Source organism: Apodemus sylvaticus, chromosome 12, assembly GCF_947179515.1.
Source record: "Apodemus sylvaticus chromosome 12, mApoSyl1.1, whole genome shotgun sequence".
Lineage (NCBI taxonomy): Eukaryota > Metazoa > Chordata > Mammalia > Rodentia > Muridae > Apodemus > Apodemus sylvaticus.
The window spans coordinates 78,748,044-78,764,563 of record NC_067483.1 but is presented as its reverse complement, the minus strand read 5'-3'; the positions used below and the strand labels follow the sequence as shown (position 1 = coordinate 78,764,563).

General features: G+C 49.0%; 2 protein-coding genes across 5 annotated transcripts; both read right to left on the bottom strand.

Annotated features, from left to right (window-relative positions):
- Positions 1-7,608: 7,608 nt before the first annotated feature.
- On the bottom strand, positions 7,609-9,225 carry Tstd1 (thiosulfate sulfurtransferase like domain containing 1). Of its 2 annotated transcripts, XM_052200974.1 has the most exons (4): positions 8,955-9,225; positions 8,624-8,746; positions 7,978-8,140; positions 7,609-7,883 (listed from the first exon to the last, which is right to left on the bottom strand). In XM_052200974.1, the coding sequence occupies exons 1-4, from the start codon at positions 9,016-9,018 to the stop codon at positions 7,832-7,834; spliced, it is 402 nt and encodes a 133-aa protein (XP_052056934.1). In that variant the 5' UTR covers positions 9,019-9,225; the 3' UTR covers positions 7,609-7,831. The 2 variants fall into 2 exon arrangements, with proteins under 2 accessions (XP_052056934.1, XP_052056932.1); XM_052200972.1 differs by having other exon boundaries at positions 7,609-8,140.
- A 101-nt stretch (positions 9,226-9,326) lies between these two features.
- Positions 9,327-16,478, bottom strand: Usf1 (upstream transcription factor 1). 3 transcript variants are annotated; one of them, XM_052200969.1, is made up of 10 exons: positions 16,338-16,478; positions 13,430-13,522; positions 12,526-12,575; positions 12,281-12,396; positions 11,875-11,976; positions 11,025-11,220; positions 10,699-10,786; positions 10,499-10,557; positions 10,171-10,394; positions 9,327-9,992 (listed from the first exon to the last, which is right to left on the bottom strand). In XM_052200969.1, the coding sequence occupies exons 2-10, from the start codon at positions 13,435-13,437 to the stop codon at positions 9,903-9,905; spliced, it is 933 nt and encodes a 310-aa protein (XP_052056929.1). In that variant the 5' UTR covers positions 13,438-13,522; positions 16,338-16,478; the 3' UTR covers positions 9,327-9,902. The 3 variants fall into 3 exon arrangements, with proteins under 3 accessions (XP_052056929.1, XP_052056930.1, XP_052056931.1); XM_052200970.1 differs by lacking the exon at positions 16,338-16,478 and adding an exon at positions 15,880-15,996; XM_052200971.1 differs by lacking the exons at positions 12,526-12,575; positions 13,430-13,522; positions 16,338-16,478 and having other exon boundaries at positions 12,312-12,398.
- Between the last annotated feature and the right edge of the window lie 42 nt (positions 16,479-16,520).

The window sequence follows — 16,520 nt, the reverse complement described above, 5'->3', positions numbered from 1 at the left end:
GAGATCCCTGAATCTAATGTCTTATTTCTTCTTTGAGTACCTAACAAACCGCAGCCAACCTCCCAGAACAACCACCAGCCACCTTATACACGCTCTAAAAAGTTGCCAGAATTCCAATGTCACACAATCACAGAAAAGATCTGCAGCTGGCAGAAACATGCCTCTGCTAGAGCACGAGGCAAATCATAGTCAGCTGCTGCTACAAAGAAGCCCGTGTGCCCATACCTGGAATTAAAAGCTTATTCTTATAATATTTCTGTTTTTATTTTAAATAAACCAGAATTCTCACTACATTAACTATCACCACCACCACCCCTCTTGAAATAGGAAAATAGGAATTATTTTTATCTGTGTTGACGCTAAACTTGAACCCATTGTCTTCATGCTTCGACCTTCACACTGCTACAATTATAGGTATGTGCTGCTATACCTGACAGCGTACTATCTTTTAAGTGGCCATTGACCATTAACAAAAATTAGCCACAAGGCAAGGCTCAACAAGTTTTCTTAAACCATATAGTGTACTTTTGGTGTACCTCAGGGTACTGGTCAAATGAATTCACTCATTTGTAACATTTTATCATCTGCATGTGTTTGATGTCTTTTGTTTTGTTTTTCTTTGCACAATAAGGTTTCTCTGTGTAGCTCTCTGGCTGTCCTGAAACTTGATCTGTAAATCAGGCTGACCTTGAAATCAGAGATCTGCCTGCCTCTGCCCACGAGTGTGCCATGACCACCCCCTCCCGGCTTTGTTTTTTTTTTGTTGTTGTTTTGTTTTGTTTCTTGTGGTTGTTGTTTTTCCAGACAGGGTAGCCTTGATTGTCCTGGAACTCACTCTGTAGACCAGGTTGTCCTCGAACTAAGGATCCACTTGCCAGAGTGGGGTGCGGTAAACAGCATTTTACTATGTAGCCTAGGCTAGCCTCAAATGCCTGGTCCTCTTTTCTCAGCCCCTGGTATGCTGGCTGCTTCTTCTAATGATACCTCCATCTCTGTATTTACCTTACATTTATAATTTACACTTGTATACATGTATGGAACTCCATATGTTCTGTGTGGCAGGTGCTTCATGGGTTGTTTTGTTTGTTTGTTTTCTTTTTTTTTTTTTTTTTGGATTTGGTTTTTTTCGAGACAGGGTTTCTCTGTATAGCTCTGGCTGTCCTGGAACTCACTCTATAGACCAGGCTGGCCTCGAACTCAGAAATCCGCCTGGCCTCTGCCTCCCAGAGTGCTGGGATTACAGGCGTACGCCACCAACGCCCGGCTGCTTCATGGGTATTAAACTGTCACAGAAATCCACAGAGAAAAATCTGCTAAATTGAAGCTGGCCTTGAACCCGTGGCAATCTTCCTGCCTCTCAGTCTCTCAAGTGCTAGGATTATAGACAGGAGCCACCATCCCTAGCATGGATGTCAACCTCTTTTTATTTTTTTAAGACTTTGAGCCAGTGGTATTTATTTACTTACTTACTTACTTACTTACTTATTGTTCTATATAAGTACATTGTTGCTGTCTTCAGACACACCAGAAGAGGGCGTCAGATCTCATTAGGGATGGTTGTGAGCCACCTTGTGGTTGCTGGGATTTGAACTCAGGACCTTTGGAAGAGCAGTCAGTGCTCTTAACCGCTGAGCCATCTCTCCAGCCCTAAATGTAAATCTTATAAGTCCTATTTAACAAAGCATGAAAGAGATGAACTACTTAAAAGTGCCTCATGGTAACTACTCAGTTACTGTAAGCCAGACCTAGATTCCCAACATTCCCTTCCCGTAATAAAGTGCTACCCGCTCCTTAATATTAGTTCCGACTTTCCCCCTTTGAAATTAGTAAGCAGATGTCATGTTTATGTTTCATGGTTAGTTTATAACAATGAAATAACAACCCCTCCCTTTAAAGAGCTAAGCCTAAAAAGAGTGGGAAAAAAGCAAGTGACCGCCATACAGTATGACAAGGGCTACAGGTGTATGCTGGAGCCACACCGCTTTGCATCTGTATCCTTTGTGGAATCCGGTTATACATATTCATTTGCTAATTTTTCATATTTCCCGTGTTAAAAAACAAAAACAAAACTCTTGAGAGCACCAGAACTCCTGCCAAATGCATTCCCCTAATTCTTATGAAATGCAGAGGGTTTGAAGGGCTGGATGCTTTCCAAGCAGGAGAGAAGATGAGTGAAGACCAAGGTCAGAGAGAAATCCAGCATGTTTGGGTCACTAAGGACGGCAGACTGGCGGGAGCAGGCCCTGGCAGGATGGTTTGGGTAAGGCTGGATGAAGCCAAGTCTCAACCGCAGATTTCTCAGAGTCAGGATGAGACCTGCCCCAGCCATTAGGCAATAGAAACCTACTGTAAATTATCAACTTGCTGACTGATAACAAGTGTTACCTCAAGGTTAGGCTGCCGTACTTCAGAAGGGCTGAAATTAGAAGATTCTGAAGGTCAGAAGATTAGCAGGGCTCAACGCCTACTGAGAGCTTAGTTGGAGGTAAAGAAAGGTTACTGCCTTTAAGACACCCATTTAGGAGAGAGATTTGAGCAGCAGCAGCAGCAGCAGCAACAACAACAACAACAAAACATAGTGTGGTGGATACAATGATTCAAACACTAGGTAAATACAACCTGACTATAAAGCAGATGAAAGTGTGTAGGGACTTCCACTTTCACATGAAAGAGAAAGCAGAAAATTCCAAGGGAGCTCTGTACAGCTGGTTAGCCCTGGTGTTCTGGTACAATAGCTATGAGGAGAGGAAAAGAATATCTTATAGGGTGGGGTAATGGATTGGAACAGCTATCAGGGTTATGAATCACGTACTTAAGGAAGAAGAAGGAATTTTCTCTCAATGATCAGCCATGTAGAGGTTCTTGTCGCTATACTTCTAAAATTCTCTTTAACCCTCAGCCTTAGAGCCACAAGAAACCAAGGAGTGATGTTGGCAGGCCAGGAGGGCAGCTAGAAATTAAGTCATGCTGATTGAAGATAGAACAGTGTTGCCTAGAAACCAAGCATGCCTGCACATCCTGTAATCTCAGGCAAATGGAGAAGGTGCACGCATTTAAGACCAGCATGAACTATGCAGGGAGACTTTGGAGAGGAAAGAAAAAAAATAAAAGCTGAGTGATAAAAGCCTGACTGATGCAGGAGGATTACAAGTTGGAGGCTAAAAAGAGAGTATAGAGTGTAAAGGAACAAACCAGGAAATCAAAGGCTTTGACGTTTCCCTGTTAGTCTTCCTTTAGGGAAGTGGCTACAATGGAACATACTCAAGGCAGAAGGAATGAACACAAAGTGGACCGTCAACTGTCTGTATTTCCAGCACTTTGAGCAGTCTGAGGCAGGAGACTCACTGGTTCCCGCTGAAAATATAATTGTTAATAGAGTGCTTATCGCCCGGGCGAAAGGTGATGGCGCACGCCTTTAATCCCAGCACTCTGGGAGGCAGAGGCAGGTGGATTTCTGAGTTCAAGGCCAGCCTGGTCTACAAAGTGAGTTCCAGGACAGTCAGGGCTATACAGAAAACCCTGTCTCGGAAAAAAAACAAATCAAAATAATAATAATAATAATAATTAAATTTAAAAAAATAAAGTGCTTACCTAGCATGCTTGAAGTCCTGGGTTCGAGCCTCAGCCACATAAAAACAAACAAAAACAGGACATCACGCTTGGAATCCCAGCATTTGGAACAGAACACAGGATTACTGTGAGCTGGAGGCTAGCCAGGATTACATAGCAAGACCCCACTTCTCCCCCTAAAATTTTATTTTAAAAGGGGAATTCATTTTAATAATTTTGTTTTGTTTTGTTTTTGTTTTTCAAGACAAGATTTCTCTGTATAGTCCTGGTTGTCCTGGAACTCATTCTGTAGACCAAGCTGACCTTGAACTCAGAAATCTGCCTGCCTCTGCCTCCCAAGTGCTGGAATTAAAGTCATGCACCACCACTGCCCAGCTAATAATTTTTTTAAAAAGATTTATTATTATATTAAAGTACACTGTAGCTGTCTTTAGACGCACCTGAGGTTGCTGGGATTGGAACTCAGGACCTTCGGAAGAGCAGTCAGTGCTTTTTTTTTTTTTTTTTTTTGGATTTTTTGGTTCCCCCCCCCCCCCCCCCCCCCGCTGAGCCATCTCTCCAGGCACTTAATAATTTTTATTATTCCTTTATGTGTATAAGTGTTTATATCTCAGTGCCATGTTTGTGCCTGATGTCTGGGGAGGTAGGGAGAGGGCGTCAGATCTGGAGTTACTAACCGATGCACAGGCCATGTAGGTGCTGGGAGCTGAGCCAGGTCTGCTGCAAGAAATGTTCATGACCATAGGGTTATCTCTTCAGCCCCTAGTAAATGCTTTTGGAAATTATATTTATTTATGTCTGCGTAGGTCAGAGGACACTTGGAAGAGTTGATTCTCTTCTTCCACCCTATGGGATTTGGAAATTGAATTCAGGTTGTCTTAGCAACAAGGACCTTTATTGGCTGAACCAGCTTACCTGTAATGCTTTATAAAACAGTCTTAGGGCCGGGTTCAACCTCTGGCACCACATAAAATGGCACACACACACTTGTAGTTTCGGTGCTCAGAAAGTGGAAACAGAAGTGTCAGGGGTTCAACTCAACTACATGAGACCCTGTCTCCAAAAACTAAATTAAGTTAAAAAGTTTAAAGTGTATAAGACCCTGTTTGGTTTGTCAAAAAAAAAAAAAATCCTTCAATGAACTAAGCTGTCTTTTGCTCTCTTGTGATTATAAAACCATAAAGGAGTACAGTGATCCATCATAAAGATGATGGGAGGAGTGTGTGGACTCACAGTGGGAGAGATTTCCCAATCTATTTCGGAGTCCGAGATAAGGTTTGGGGAGAAAAACTGACACCTGCCATTTACCAGGCCCTGAGGTTATCTGCAGACTCTTATCTGCAGACTCAGGCACTGGGAGCGAGAGAGGGAGAGAGGCTCCTCGGTAAGGGAACACCTGGAGAGCTGGAGCAAACAAAACCTCAAGGCACCAGGGTCTGGCGAAAACTCCAGAAGTCTAGGAGAAAGTGGGCAGCGTCAGTGACTAAGGCTGAGAACTCAGGTGGGTGGGAGAAGTTACCGGATGTAGCCGGTGAGGCAGAAGAGCTGCAGGAGGACTGCCGCCTGAAGCCGGAGGACCTGTCTGATAACATTGTTTCAAGCCCTTGAAAAATCAGAAAGTTGGATTCCTACCTGAGCCAACCTGCTCTTCTAGCTAAAGGAATACAATTTTAAACTTTTAATCTCATTCTATGTGTGCCGGTGTCTTGTGAGTGCACCAGTGAAAGTGTGACTGAGGAGACCAAAGGGTCCCACAGAACTGGAACTGGAGTGGCAGATGGTCGTAGGCTCCCTTCGGCGCTGGAAATCAAACCCAGGTCTTCTGGAGGAACAGACAATGCTCAGTACTCTTAATTGCTGAACGATCTCTGCAGCCCCAAGGAATACTTTATGTGGTTTATAAAAATGGGTACTATTGAGCCGGGCGGTGGTGGCGCACACCTGTAATCTCAGCACTCTGGGAGGCAGAGGCAGGCGGATTTCTGAGTTCGAGGCCAGCCTGGTCTACAGAGTGAGTTCCAGGACAACCAGGGCTATACAGAGAAACCCTGTCTCAAAAAAACAACAACAAAAACAAACAAAAATGGGTACTATTTATTTTGTGTGTGTTGTATATGGCCATATGCCACATATGTGAGGTCGGAGACAACCTGTATGTAGGCATTTTTTTTCTTTTCCAAGACAGGGTTTCTCTGTGTAGCCCTGGCTGTCCTGGAACTCACTCTGTAGACCAGGCTGGCCTCGAACTCAGAAATTCACCTGCCTCTGCCTCCCAAGTGCTGGGATTACAGGCATGCATCACCACCGCCCAGCTGCAACCTACTTTTAATAAGGTTGCAACCTCTCCTCTAGCTCAACACCCAGCAGAGGTAGTGGAAGAGAAAAGTTATTAGGATGTGGGGGAAGTGGACCTGCTCAGCAATAGTTCTTTGGGGGTGAGCTCAATCTTCTTGGGCAGCTGTTTGGTCCCCAGAGCAAACACCAAATACGATGCAGCAGCCGCAGACCAGCCCTCTAGGAAGGCAAACCCCAGGCATGAACCAGCAGCTACAGTCCAGTCCTTTCAGCAGACAGACTCCGGACAGCTGTACCGCCAGGCTCCCCAGCCGGCCTGGGACAAGGCTGCAGAATCCAAAAGCTGCACCGGAGTAATTTTCTCTTAATGTCAGAAAGATCACAAGTTGAGCTCAACAATGCTATGGGCGAACCAATACATGTGTGTCTTTAGCGAAAAATAGGGAAGCAGAGCAAACCAAGGCTCGGTGCTGTCTCCCACTGTCCGTGGGTCGTATTTATGCTCCTCCATCAAGCACTCTTTCATGTGTTTGCTTATAGCCAAACATCCTTTCACCTGTGTCAGCTTCAGGAAAAGTTTTCCACATGTCTGCTTTAGCAAGACATCCTTTCACCTGTGTGCCCCAGTAAAACACCATTTGACATAACTTTCCAAAGAACGAAGTTTCCAATTCACCCGTTGAGTTAGTCTGTCTTCCCACCTTGTAGGTCCCAAGGATTGAACTCGGGTCCTTACGCTTGCCAGCACGTTGTCTTTAGTTGTTTGCCCATCTCACCAGCCCATATGTGGGTTTTTTTCTTCATTTTCTGATTTGTTTTTTTTCTTTCTAACTATGTAGTCCTGCTGGCCTAGAACTCACCACATAGACCAAGCTGCCTCAAACTCACAGATTCAACTGCCTCTGCCTCCCAGTACTGTAGTGAAAAGCCTGGGCCACCAAGCAGTGTTTGTTTTGTTTTTTGCCTTTTGATACAGGGGTTTTGCTGTTGCATGGGTGCATAGAACTTACCCGGCACCTAGGCTAGCCCAGAAGTCACAGTGTCACCCAGGCTAGATTAGGACCTAAAGTAATGCTGGTACCACTGCCTCTGCTCAAGGGGATCTGATGGGCTCTGGCTCAGAGAAGCCAAAGAGTTAGCGCTCGCCAAGGGGAGGGCGGCAAGACGGACACAGTGGGCGGCTGGGGGTCACGGAGCAGGAAGGGGCTGCAGTCAGTCTAGCACCCCCCCCCCCCCCAGGCTCCTTGGGCCAAGTCAAGATCCAGCTACAAAAGCTTCGGGAGAGAAAACTCTTCCCAGAAGTGTTACAGCTCAGTAAGACAGGCCTCTCAGACTACCTTTGGTGAAGTAACTCGTGCACTGTATTGCTGGTGGTTAGGACCCTATACACATTTGGGGTGGGCTGGGATCTAGAGGCAGATGCTTTCTATTGGCTTGGTGTGAGATGTTAGGGACGCCTCATCTGCATGTGGAAGTCAGGTGTTGTTCCTACTGGGCTGATTGTCCCAGTCCTCTCAGTGGGGTGTTGTGGTCATGGGTGTCTGGTCACCTGTTCCAGTGCAGGAACCTGGTTCCTGAATCCATTCAACCTCACCAGATTTTCTGTCTGGTGGCCCGGCCCACTGCCCCACAATCTAATTTCAACCTTTTTTTTTTTTTAAAGGCTATTAGGTAATTATTTAATGTGCATTCTGGGCTGGAAACTGCTGTTTGAAGTCAGGCTCAGTTGTTCGGTGGACTGCTTTAATTGGGGTGGTAGGGACCAGGTGAATGGACAAAGATCCTGAGATACACAGCACTAGATTAGTACTAGAACCATTTTCTTTGTCCACGTGACAAACTAAATGCATCTAATACTTCATTAAATGCACTTTTTATTTGAGTTTTAAACGTGTAAAGCACTACAAGGATTTGCCTGGCCCAGCATGGTGGCCCGAGAATAGCCACAAACCAGTAAGCCTTCTATCTAGCCTTCTTTCTCCAGCCATTCCTTATAGGCCCCAGCATAGTTTCGAGCCCTGTGGAGAAAAAGCAATGTTGAAGGAAGGACCAGTCCAGCAGACGTCCCCTGTCAGCACCCAGCCAAGCCAAGCCTTTTTTTGCTTGTCGTACCCTCTGTATCCGAGACCTTGTGCCAGCTGTGTGGCCTGGAGACCCCGCTTGCCCATCTGACAGAAGAAAATAAGGTTCTTGTCTTCTGGCTTTGGCTTCTCCGCACAGTACACAGCCTGAAAAGCAGCTGGGTCCATGTTCAAGGCCATTTCCAACTCAGACACTGAGAGAGGACAAAACGGAAAGGCAGTGGCATAGGGAGGCTCACAAGGTGGGACTGGAAGAGCTGAATCCTGGCAGTGGCCAATCTGCAGAGGCTGTCTGAACATGGTGGCCAACCACGCCCCATCCCATCCTCAAAGACAAGGAACAGCGTGCAGAGTTAAGCCAGCAAATGCTGCCACTTCCTGAGTCTTAAGCAGGCAGTGGATGATCAAGGGGATGAAAGCCTCCAGCTTCAGAGAAGTCAGTCAGCGTTCAGATGGGAATCTGCCCCCTCTGGCCACCCGCTGTCCCCTCAAACTGGATAAGCTAGTTCGGCTGCCAGGCTCGGTCTCCATTTATCCTTTCTCTAGGGAACCTGAGGGCTGGCTTGAGCAATAAGGCCCTATGTCTACCAGCATTGTCCCCTACTGCGTACTAAAGGAGACTGCTTTAGTTAAGACCATCACGGACTGTTCCTCTGCCAACAAGGGAAATCTTATACCAGGGATATTGAGCGCCCCAGGAATGGTACCAGCTGCTGCCTCCTCCCGAGATCGAACATCGAAGAGCCTGGCCCTGCCTGAAGCCAGGAGTAACCGGAGTTCAGAGAAGGAGACTGCAGGCACTGGGGAAGAAGACATGAGAGACTTGAGGGCAGGGGGACCGCGGGACACTTATGGCCTCTGCACCCCACTCCCTGGCAGTTTCCCAACCCAGTGGAGCTGTTTGAGAACCACAGCCACACCCCATGTTCCTCTCTGCACAAACAGCCCTACCCAGAGGACCAGCATCCACTTCACCCTCACATGGGGGGGGGGGGCGTTCTCCGGTACCTCCAGCCATGGCTCCAGCAGCCGCACTGTTGTGACTGTGACGCAGAACTGCAACCCGAAGCATCTCCCTCTCCCTCCCAGAGCCCAACCAGAGACCGGAACCGGAAGCAAAGGCACGGCCCCTGGAGTACAAACAAGAGTCCCATAGCACCAGTTGGTGATACTGCTAACTTGCTCACAGTGGAAACCTTTATAGACTGCCCAGGTTAGGCCGGAAATTTCACCCAGGTTTGGCACAGGTACCAGGACTCTGGGTAATGAGTACAGGAACAGTAGCACCCCACTCAAAGGTTGACCCAGCCCTTACTGGTCAAAGAGTAATATGCACTCTCCCTTCCCCCACGGCCCCACAAAAGGAGGAAGACAGACAACTGTGGCTCTAAACAGTTTTATCTTTAAAAAAAAAAAACAAAAAACAAAAAACAGTAAAGACATAAAAAGAACCATCCCCGGAACAGGGAAGGCTCAGTGAACCCGGCCCTGCCTCTAGTTCTCCCTGGCTCCAGAGGCTTCTGCAGAGGCCTCAGCTGCTCACTGGCCCTTCTGCTCCCCAGAGTACTCAAGTTTGCCTCTTCTGCTCTGGGGAAAGGAAGAGCCAGTGAAGGACTAGGCCCACAGACCCTCTCCAGGCACTCCAAGTAAGCGCAGGGCAAGCCCAGATCCAGTGTCCAGTGTCCACCAAGGGGACAGCACATGCAATGTGCCAAAGGAGTACCAGGCCCGGGGACCACGCGGTGGGAGCGGGCAATGCGTCGGTGCCTTCCACACTGCTTCACATCGCCCACTGCAGACGGCCGCCACGGGGCCTCAGTCCAAAAACACACTTGCCAAACTCCCCCGAGTCCCATGCCAGAAGCAGGCAGTGAAGGAGAGGGGCAGGGGTTATCATCAGCCTGTTGCTCCTGGGCTGTCTGCAGTTCTCGGCCCAAAGCCCCTGAGTCCCCAGAGTCAGTTGCTGTCATTCTTGATGACGACCTCTAATCCATGGTGCCGTAACTGAGCTCGCAGTAGCAGGTTCTTGTTTTTAAGATCTTCCACCTGCACAGAAAGGAGGCAGTAACGGAAATGATTAGGAAAAAAAAATATTGACACTGCTAAGCCATGAATTGAGCTCCACAGGCACGGCTGAGGACAATGGGAAGTGTTTTCCAGGGAACCCAAACTGGGTCAGTGGCTAGAGGGCTGCCAAGGGGGCCGGTCCCGGAGTCAGTCTGACCTGTTGTCGCAGCACATCGTTGTCCAGCTGCAGTTGATCTAGGCCCTGTAGCTCTTCCGACAAGCGGTGGTTGCTCTGCCGCAGCTCCTGGATGTAGTCGCAGGCTTTGGACAGGATGCCTCCTTTACTCTGGCCAGACTTGGTGCTCTCCATGGAGCAGTCTGGGATGATCTTGGACAGCTGTACAATCCAGTTGTTGATCTTGTCCCGGCGGCGGCGCTCCACTGTGGGGCAAGGAGAAGGACACAGTGACTCCTCGCCAGCCTCCTCCCGCTGCAGTTCCCAAATCTACTTTCGGCTGTCCCGAAGAGGTCTGGATGCCACCCACCTTCGTTATGCTGAGCCCTCCGTTTCTCATCTCGAGTTGTCCTGGGAGCCTCTGACTTCCTGATAACAGAGTCCAGGGGGGGCGGACCACAGAAAAGGCAAAAAGAAGCAAACAAAACCAGGACTGGTGTTTAGGGTGAGGAATTACGTAAGCCTTGGCAGGCACTGAAACCACTCCTAACAACAGATAAGGTCACTCACGGGGAATAAGGGTGGGTCCTGGGGGCAATTGATCGCTGGCTCCCTCCCTGCAATACTTCTTGTGGTGACATCATCACAAAGAATTGACCTGTGAAGATATAAGGTAGGTTTTATCAGGGCCCGGGCCTAGGAACCTCGCTCGCCTGGACCTTGGGACCCTTTGGAGAACACGCTCCCACCAGTTCCTTCAACCGCCCAGGCTCACTACTGTTCTGATCTTATTACTGATCTTATTACTAAAAGTCACGGGCTAAAGCCCAGTGCCCCCAGCCACTTCCCACAGCCTAGCCCGCCCCTCAGGCCACCAACCTTGTGCAACAGCTCACCTGTGCTGGGCGGGGTTGCCTGCCCCAGCAGTGCCTCTGAGCCCTGAGTGGTAACAACAGCTGTGGTACTCCCAGACGTGGTGCCCCCTGCCCCGTCTCCCACTGCGGTGCCGGGGAAGTACGTATAATGTGTCTCAGCAGCTGCCCCCTCCGTGTCAACGGCATCGTCACTGGTGAAGGCTCCCTGGATCACTGCCTGAGGAGGGGCACGAGAGCGGAGGCCAGAGAGTCAGGGACTCGGTCCCACGCTCTCACCCTCAAGGTTCTAGCCCTCAGCAGAAGGAAGGAGAAACACAGAAAGCCACCTGGCCAACATGGCAGCTACGAACGCAACCCAACGCATAACTAAAGTTAGAATATGAGGTGTTTTTTTTTTTTTAAATTCAAGCATGTGTATTTAAGATTTTTTTTTTAAATTCAAGCATGTGTATTTAAGATTTGTTTTTATGTGTATGAGTAATTTTCTTGAATGTATATATATGTTCTGTGTGTGTGTATGTGTGTGTGCGTGTGTGTGTGTCACCTATGGAGGTCAAAGGCCATTTGATCCCCTGAAACCTGATGGTTGTGAGCCACTGTGTTGTTATTAGGAACTGAACTCAGGTCCTCTATAAGAGCAAGCAGTGCTCTTGGGTGCTGAGCCACCTTTCCAGCTCCATGTTACGCATGATCTTTGTAGATGACAGGGTTATGTCCCAATGACAAAAGGTTGAGCACGCCTGGACCCGGTGCTTTGGGCTAACATGGCCTGAGATGCACCCCACTGTCCCGAATTCCACCCCTGCTTCCTGTTGGCTCCCTAGTTATTGTTAAAAACTCTCTAGTCCTCTCACAGTCTCTCCCCCAGTACCTGAGTCATAGACTGAGTGGCGGGGTAGCCACTGATGGCGCCAGAGCCCTCTGTCTGGCCATCCAGCTGCCCCTCAGACACCTGGATCACCCTGTACATCACCTAGAAGCGGGGAAGAGGGGAGAAGGGTAAGCGTCCCGAACCACAGCCCCTCAGAACGGCCTCTTGGAGTTTATGTGAAGTCCCAGGAGTCTTTCACAGACAGACTCAGCAACTGTCTCTTGTTCCCCCCCTCGGAGGTTTTAGCGTACCCAGCCCCACACCCATCCTTAAGCTTCCGATTATCACCCCAATAATACACAACTTCATCTCCTTCTCCAAAAGACAGCTCCCCAAAACACATCCATGCCCCTCCCTTAACCCCAACCCCAGGCAACATCTGCTGCCACCTGGCCCCCTCCCTTACCTGGCCCCCATTCTCAGTTCGGAAGACGTACTTGACGTTGGGGTCGGGGAAAGTGGCGGCTGACTGGATGCTGGCGATAGCTACACTAGTCGGATCCTCTCCAGTAGCCACTGCACCTAAATTAAGAGGCAAAGAAAGATCTAGAAGTTCACTGCCTTTCTCCCTGTACTACTTGCATAGCATTTAAAAGACACAAGTACGTAGGAGATGGACCACATGGGGGGGTGGGCAGCCCAAACATTCACCTTCCTGAATCTGCACTGTCCCCTCTTCGGTTTCAGCTGTTTTCTGCTGCCTATTTGTGGCAAAAACAAAAACAAGAAACAAATGGAAGATGTGAGACGTTCACTGACCTAGTAACATGGTTCCCAAACTCACTGGCATCCAGACAGATGTTAGGCTAAGTTAGACTGTGGCAGTATTTATTACTGCTGACTCAAGGTGGTACATTCCTTTCATCTTGACAGGTAGGTGGATTTCTGTGAGTTTGAGGCCAGCCTGGTCTACATAGTGAGTTCCAGGGCAGCTGGGACTCATAGCCAGGACTATCATTTTGTCTCAAAAAAAAAAAATCAAAAAAAGCAATTAACTAATTAACTAAGTATTTACCACAAACACAGACACCAGGCTACAAGCACCTTTTTGTTGGTTGGTTGGCTTTGGTTTGGTTTTTCTCTGTGTAGCTCTGGCTGTCCTGGAACTTGTTCTGTAGACCAGGCTAACCTTGAACTCAAGAGATAAAACTGCCTCTACCTCCAGAGTGCTGAGATTATTTTATTTTATTTTGGTTTTTTGAGACAGGGTTTCTCTGTGTAGCCCTGGCTGTCCTTGAACTCAGAAATCCGCCTGCCTCTGCCTCTACCCAAGTGCCGGGATTAAAGGCGTGTGCCACCACTGAGTGCTGAGATTAAAGGCAGGCACCATCACCACCACTGCCCAGCTTACTATCTTGATACTAATAACACAATGAAGTAAATAGTGCTACAGTGTTATAGACAGGGAAACTAAATCACACAGCTGGTAAGTGCTGGAATTGGGAACCTGACCCCAATCCAATGCCCTTAGTTAGTCTGCATATCTTCCCCATACCTCCCACCCCCCACCCCACCCCTGGGCATCCCTCTCTCGGCAAACACCCCCCCAACTTACCCCTTCATCTCTCTGTGAGGGGGCTCATCCGAGTCTCTGGTCTTCTTTCGGAGGACTTCGTATCTCCTGACTCAAAGGCCTGAATGCTAAATCCTGGTGGAAACCACAGAGTTTGCAGTGAGGCTAGGCAACTGACCAGCTTTCCAGGTTCTAGAACCTGGGCTCCAAAAAGACACAACCAGGAAAATAAACCAATCACCTGCAAAGAAAAGTCAACTCCCCCAATCTGATGGCAAGTGCTAGTCTACAGTGACCGAAAAAGCAACTCTTCGAGGGACATGGTGGCTTAGTCCTGTAAGTCCAACACTCAGGAGAAAGAGACAGGAATGGTGGACGTTTAAGGCGAAAGAACCTGGTGTGCTCGCCTGTACTGTCATGCCAATACTTACGAGGTAGAGGCAACAGAATTAGGAGTCCAAGGCAAAGCTAGTCTCACACTAGGCTGGGCTACAAGAACTTGTCTCTAAAATAAAATAGGGAGATGGCTCAAGAAGCAAGTCTAACACCCGAGTCCTAAAACCTACACAGAACGGGATGAAGTAGTGTGCACGTGTGTGATCACAGGGCACCTGACAGTAAGCTGGCGATGAGTCTCCAGAAGTAGGGTGCCAACTGTAGCCACGAGGAGTCCCTGTCCCCAACAATGTGGAAAGACAACTGACCACCACCACCCCTCCCTCTGACCAAAAGAGAGTCCGTTAAGATGGTTCAGCAAGTAGGGCGTGGCAGCAATGCCTAATTCCAGCACTTGGGAGACAGAGGCAAGTGGGTCTCTGGAGTTCAAGGCCAGCCTGGGCTACAGGATTCTAGGACGGCCAGGGCAACACCGAGAACCCCCATCTCAACCCTCCCCAATCTCAATCTCAATCTCTCTCTCTCTCTCTCTCTCTCCATGGTTTTTCTTGTAGCCCTGGACATCCTGGAACTCACTCTGTAGACCGGGCTGGCCACTCTACGGCAGCAGCTTCATAGGAATAACTAGGGCAAAGTTCAGACCACCACTATCAAAACTAGTAACTAAAACCCACCACACTCCAGCCTCTTCTTCCAACTTCTCAAACACAAACTGTACAAAAAACAAAATAAAAAAATAGAAGCTGGGAGGTGGTGGCACCAGCCTTTAATCCCAACACTCCGAAGGCAGAGGCAGGCGGATCTGAGTTCAAGGCCAGCCTAATCTACAGAGTAACTTCCAGGACAGCCAGGGCTACACAAAGAAACCCTCTCCCCCCACCCCCCAAAAAGAAGAAGACAGATATTCTAGTTCTCACCAGGGGTTTTGGTGCACGAAGTCCTAGCACTCAGGGGGCAGAGGCAGATGGATCTCTATTAGTTCAGTGCTAGCCTGGTCTAGTTAGTTCCAGCACAGCAAAGGCTATGTATAAAGAGATCCTGTTTCAAAAAATCAAATAATAACAACAACAAAAACAAATTCCAGTCCTCAAATCTAAGAAGGGAAGAACTGAAAGTTTTTTTGCCACTGGGAAGCCATCACTAAACATAAAACCCCGATTTGGCTCTCGGGCACCATTCTGCTGTCAGGGCCCTTGTTTTGGGAGAGTCCAGATTTACAGCATCTGTTACAAACACCAGTGCCCAAGTGCATCCTACTCCAGGCTTCTTTATTTTATTCAGCAAGGCTTCCTGTAGAGCAACACAGTTGCTAAAATGTTGCCATGACAACTCCAAATCAACTAAGCCTCAGGAGGGGGGGGGGGCGAAGAAAACCTCCAGGCTCAGGGTTCTGAAGGAGAAAAAACAATGGGGGAGGAATCCATCTACAATGTTCCTGCCTTAGGACTTTTGACAACCCGCCAGAGAAGGGGGAAAACAAAGAACTGTACAGACAGATGCCACCAGAAAGAAACAGCTGCATAATACAAAGCAATAAAATAATCTCAACAAGAAAGGACAAGATTTTTTTTAAATGATCTCTCTACCCTAAGATCCTCCAAACCTTTCTAAGCAAAGAAAATCTTAGTTTAACGGATAATACGCCCAGGAAAGACCGTGTGCAAAAGAAAACGGTATCAACAACAACAACAACAAAAGGGAACTGAAAGTGAAACTGTCCGTACAAAGTAATGTTGCCCAGGGAGGCAGCGTCCGGGTTTACGGACCACCTAGGGTCTCCATCCTCAGACGCGAGGAGGAAGAGCTCCTCCGAAGCCTGGGGCACCGCCTGCAGGAGGAGGCAATGAAAGAGAGGGCAAGGCACAGGAGGCAACTGTAAAGCCCACAGCTGTCAGCACAACTTCTGAGGCTACCCAGAAACGGCGCTAGGCTACTTATTCAAATCTTGGTTGTACATCCGGAAGCATCCTGAGCATTAATAATATGTGTCACGGAAATCAGCATAGGATGTTGTGGTTTGCATGCGCAAAAGAAGAGCCCAGCAAACGCCCTCACCAAGCACAGACGCAAAGACAGAAATTCAAACAAACACATACACAAACCAGATCAAGTTCCCAAAGAATTCAGGTGCAGGGACCTTGCCTGAGAACCAGGCGTCTCCCTGCAGGCCCTCCAACTAGTAGTAGGCACTTGGGGACCTGAGCACCCGCCAGGCGCGAGCCCCGCAGCCCGCGCGGTGACCCCGCCGGCCCAGCCCCGCTCGCCCGCGTCCCAGCTGCTCCGCGGAGGAGAGACGCGAAAGGACGCCGGGGACCTTCCCAGGCCCGCGGCTCGCAGCTGGACACCGCAGGCGGGTGGGACGTGTGCACTCCTGGGCGGGGAGCGAGCTCGGGCCACAAAGCAGGAGATAAAGAGCCAGGCACGGCCCCCTCCCCCAAAACAAAGGCTCCGTGCCCAGGCGTGGCCTTGCCTAAGAAACTCCAGCCAAACCAGAGGCGCCCCGCCTTGCCGATCCACCAGGTCTCCGGACTCCGGCCGGCTCCAACGCACTCACCGGCCCAGGCCGCTTCAGTCGCCAATTTCCCCCGGCAGCGTTCTCCGTCTTTGGATCTAGGTCTCTCCATAGACAGCTGCTCATGCGCAGTGCCAGCCTGCGGCCATATTGGTGAGGGGCGGAAGTGTGTCCTCGACCCGCCCAGCCTACTGGCGGCCCCAGAGCTGCCGCACTTCCGTTCGC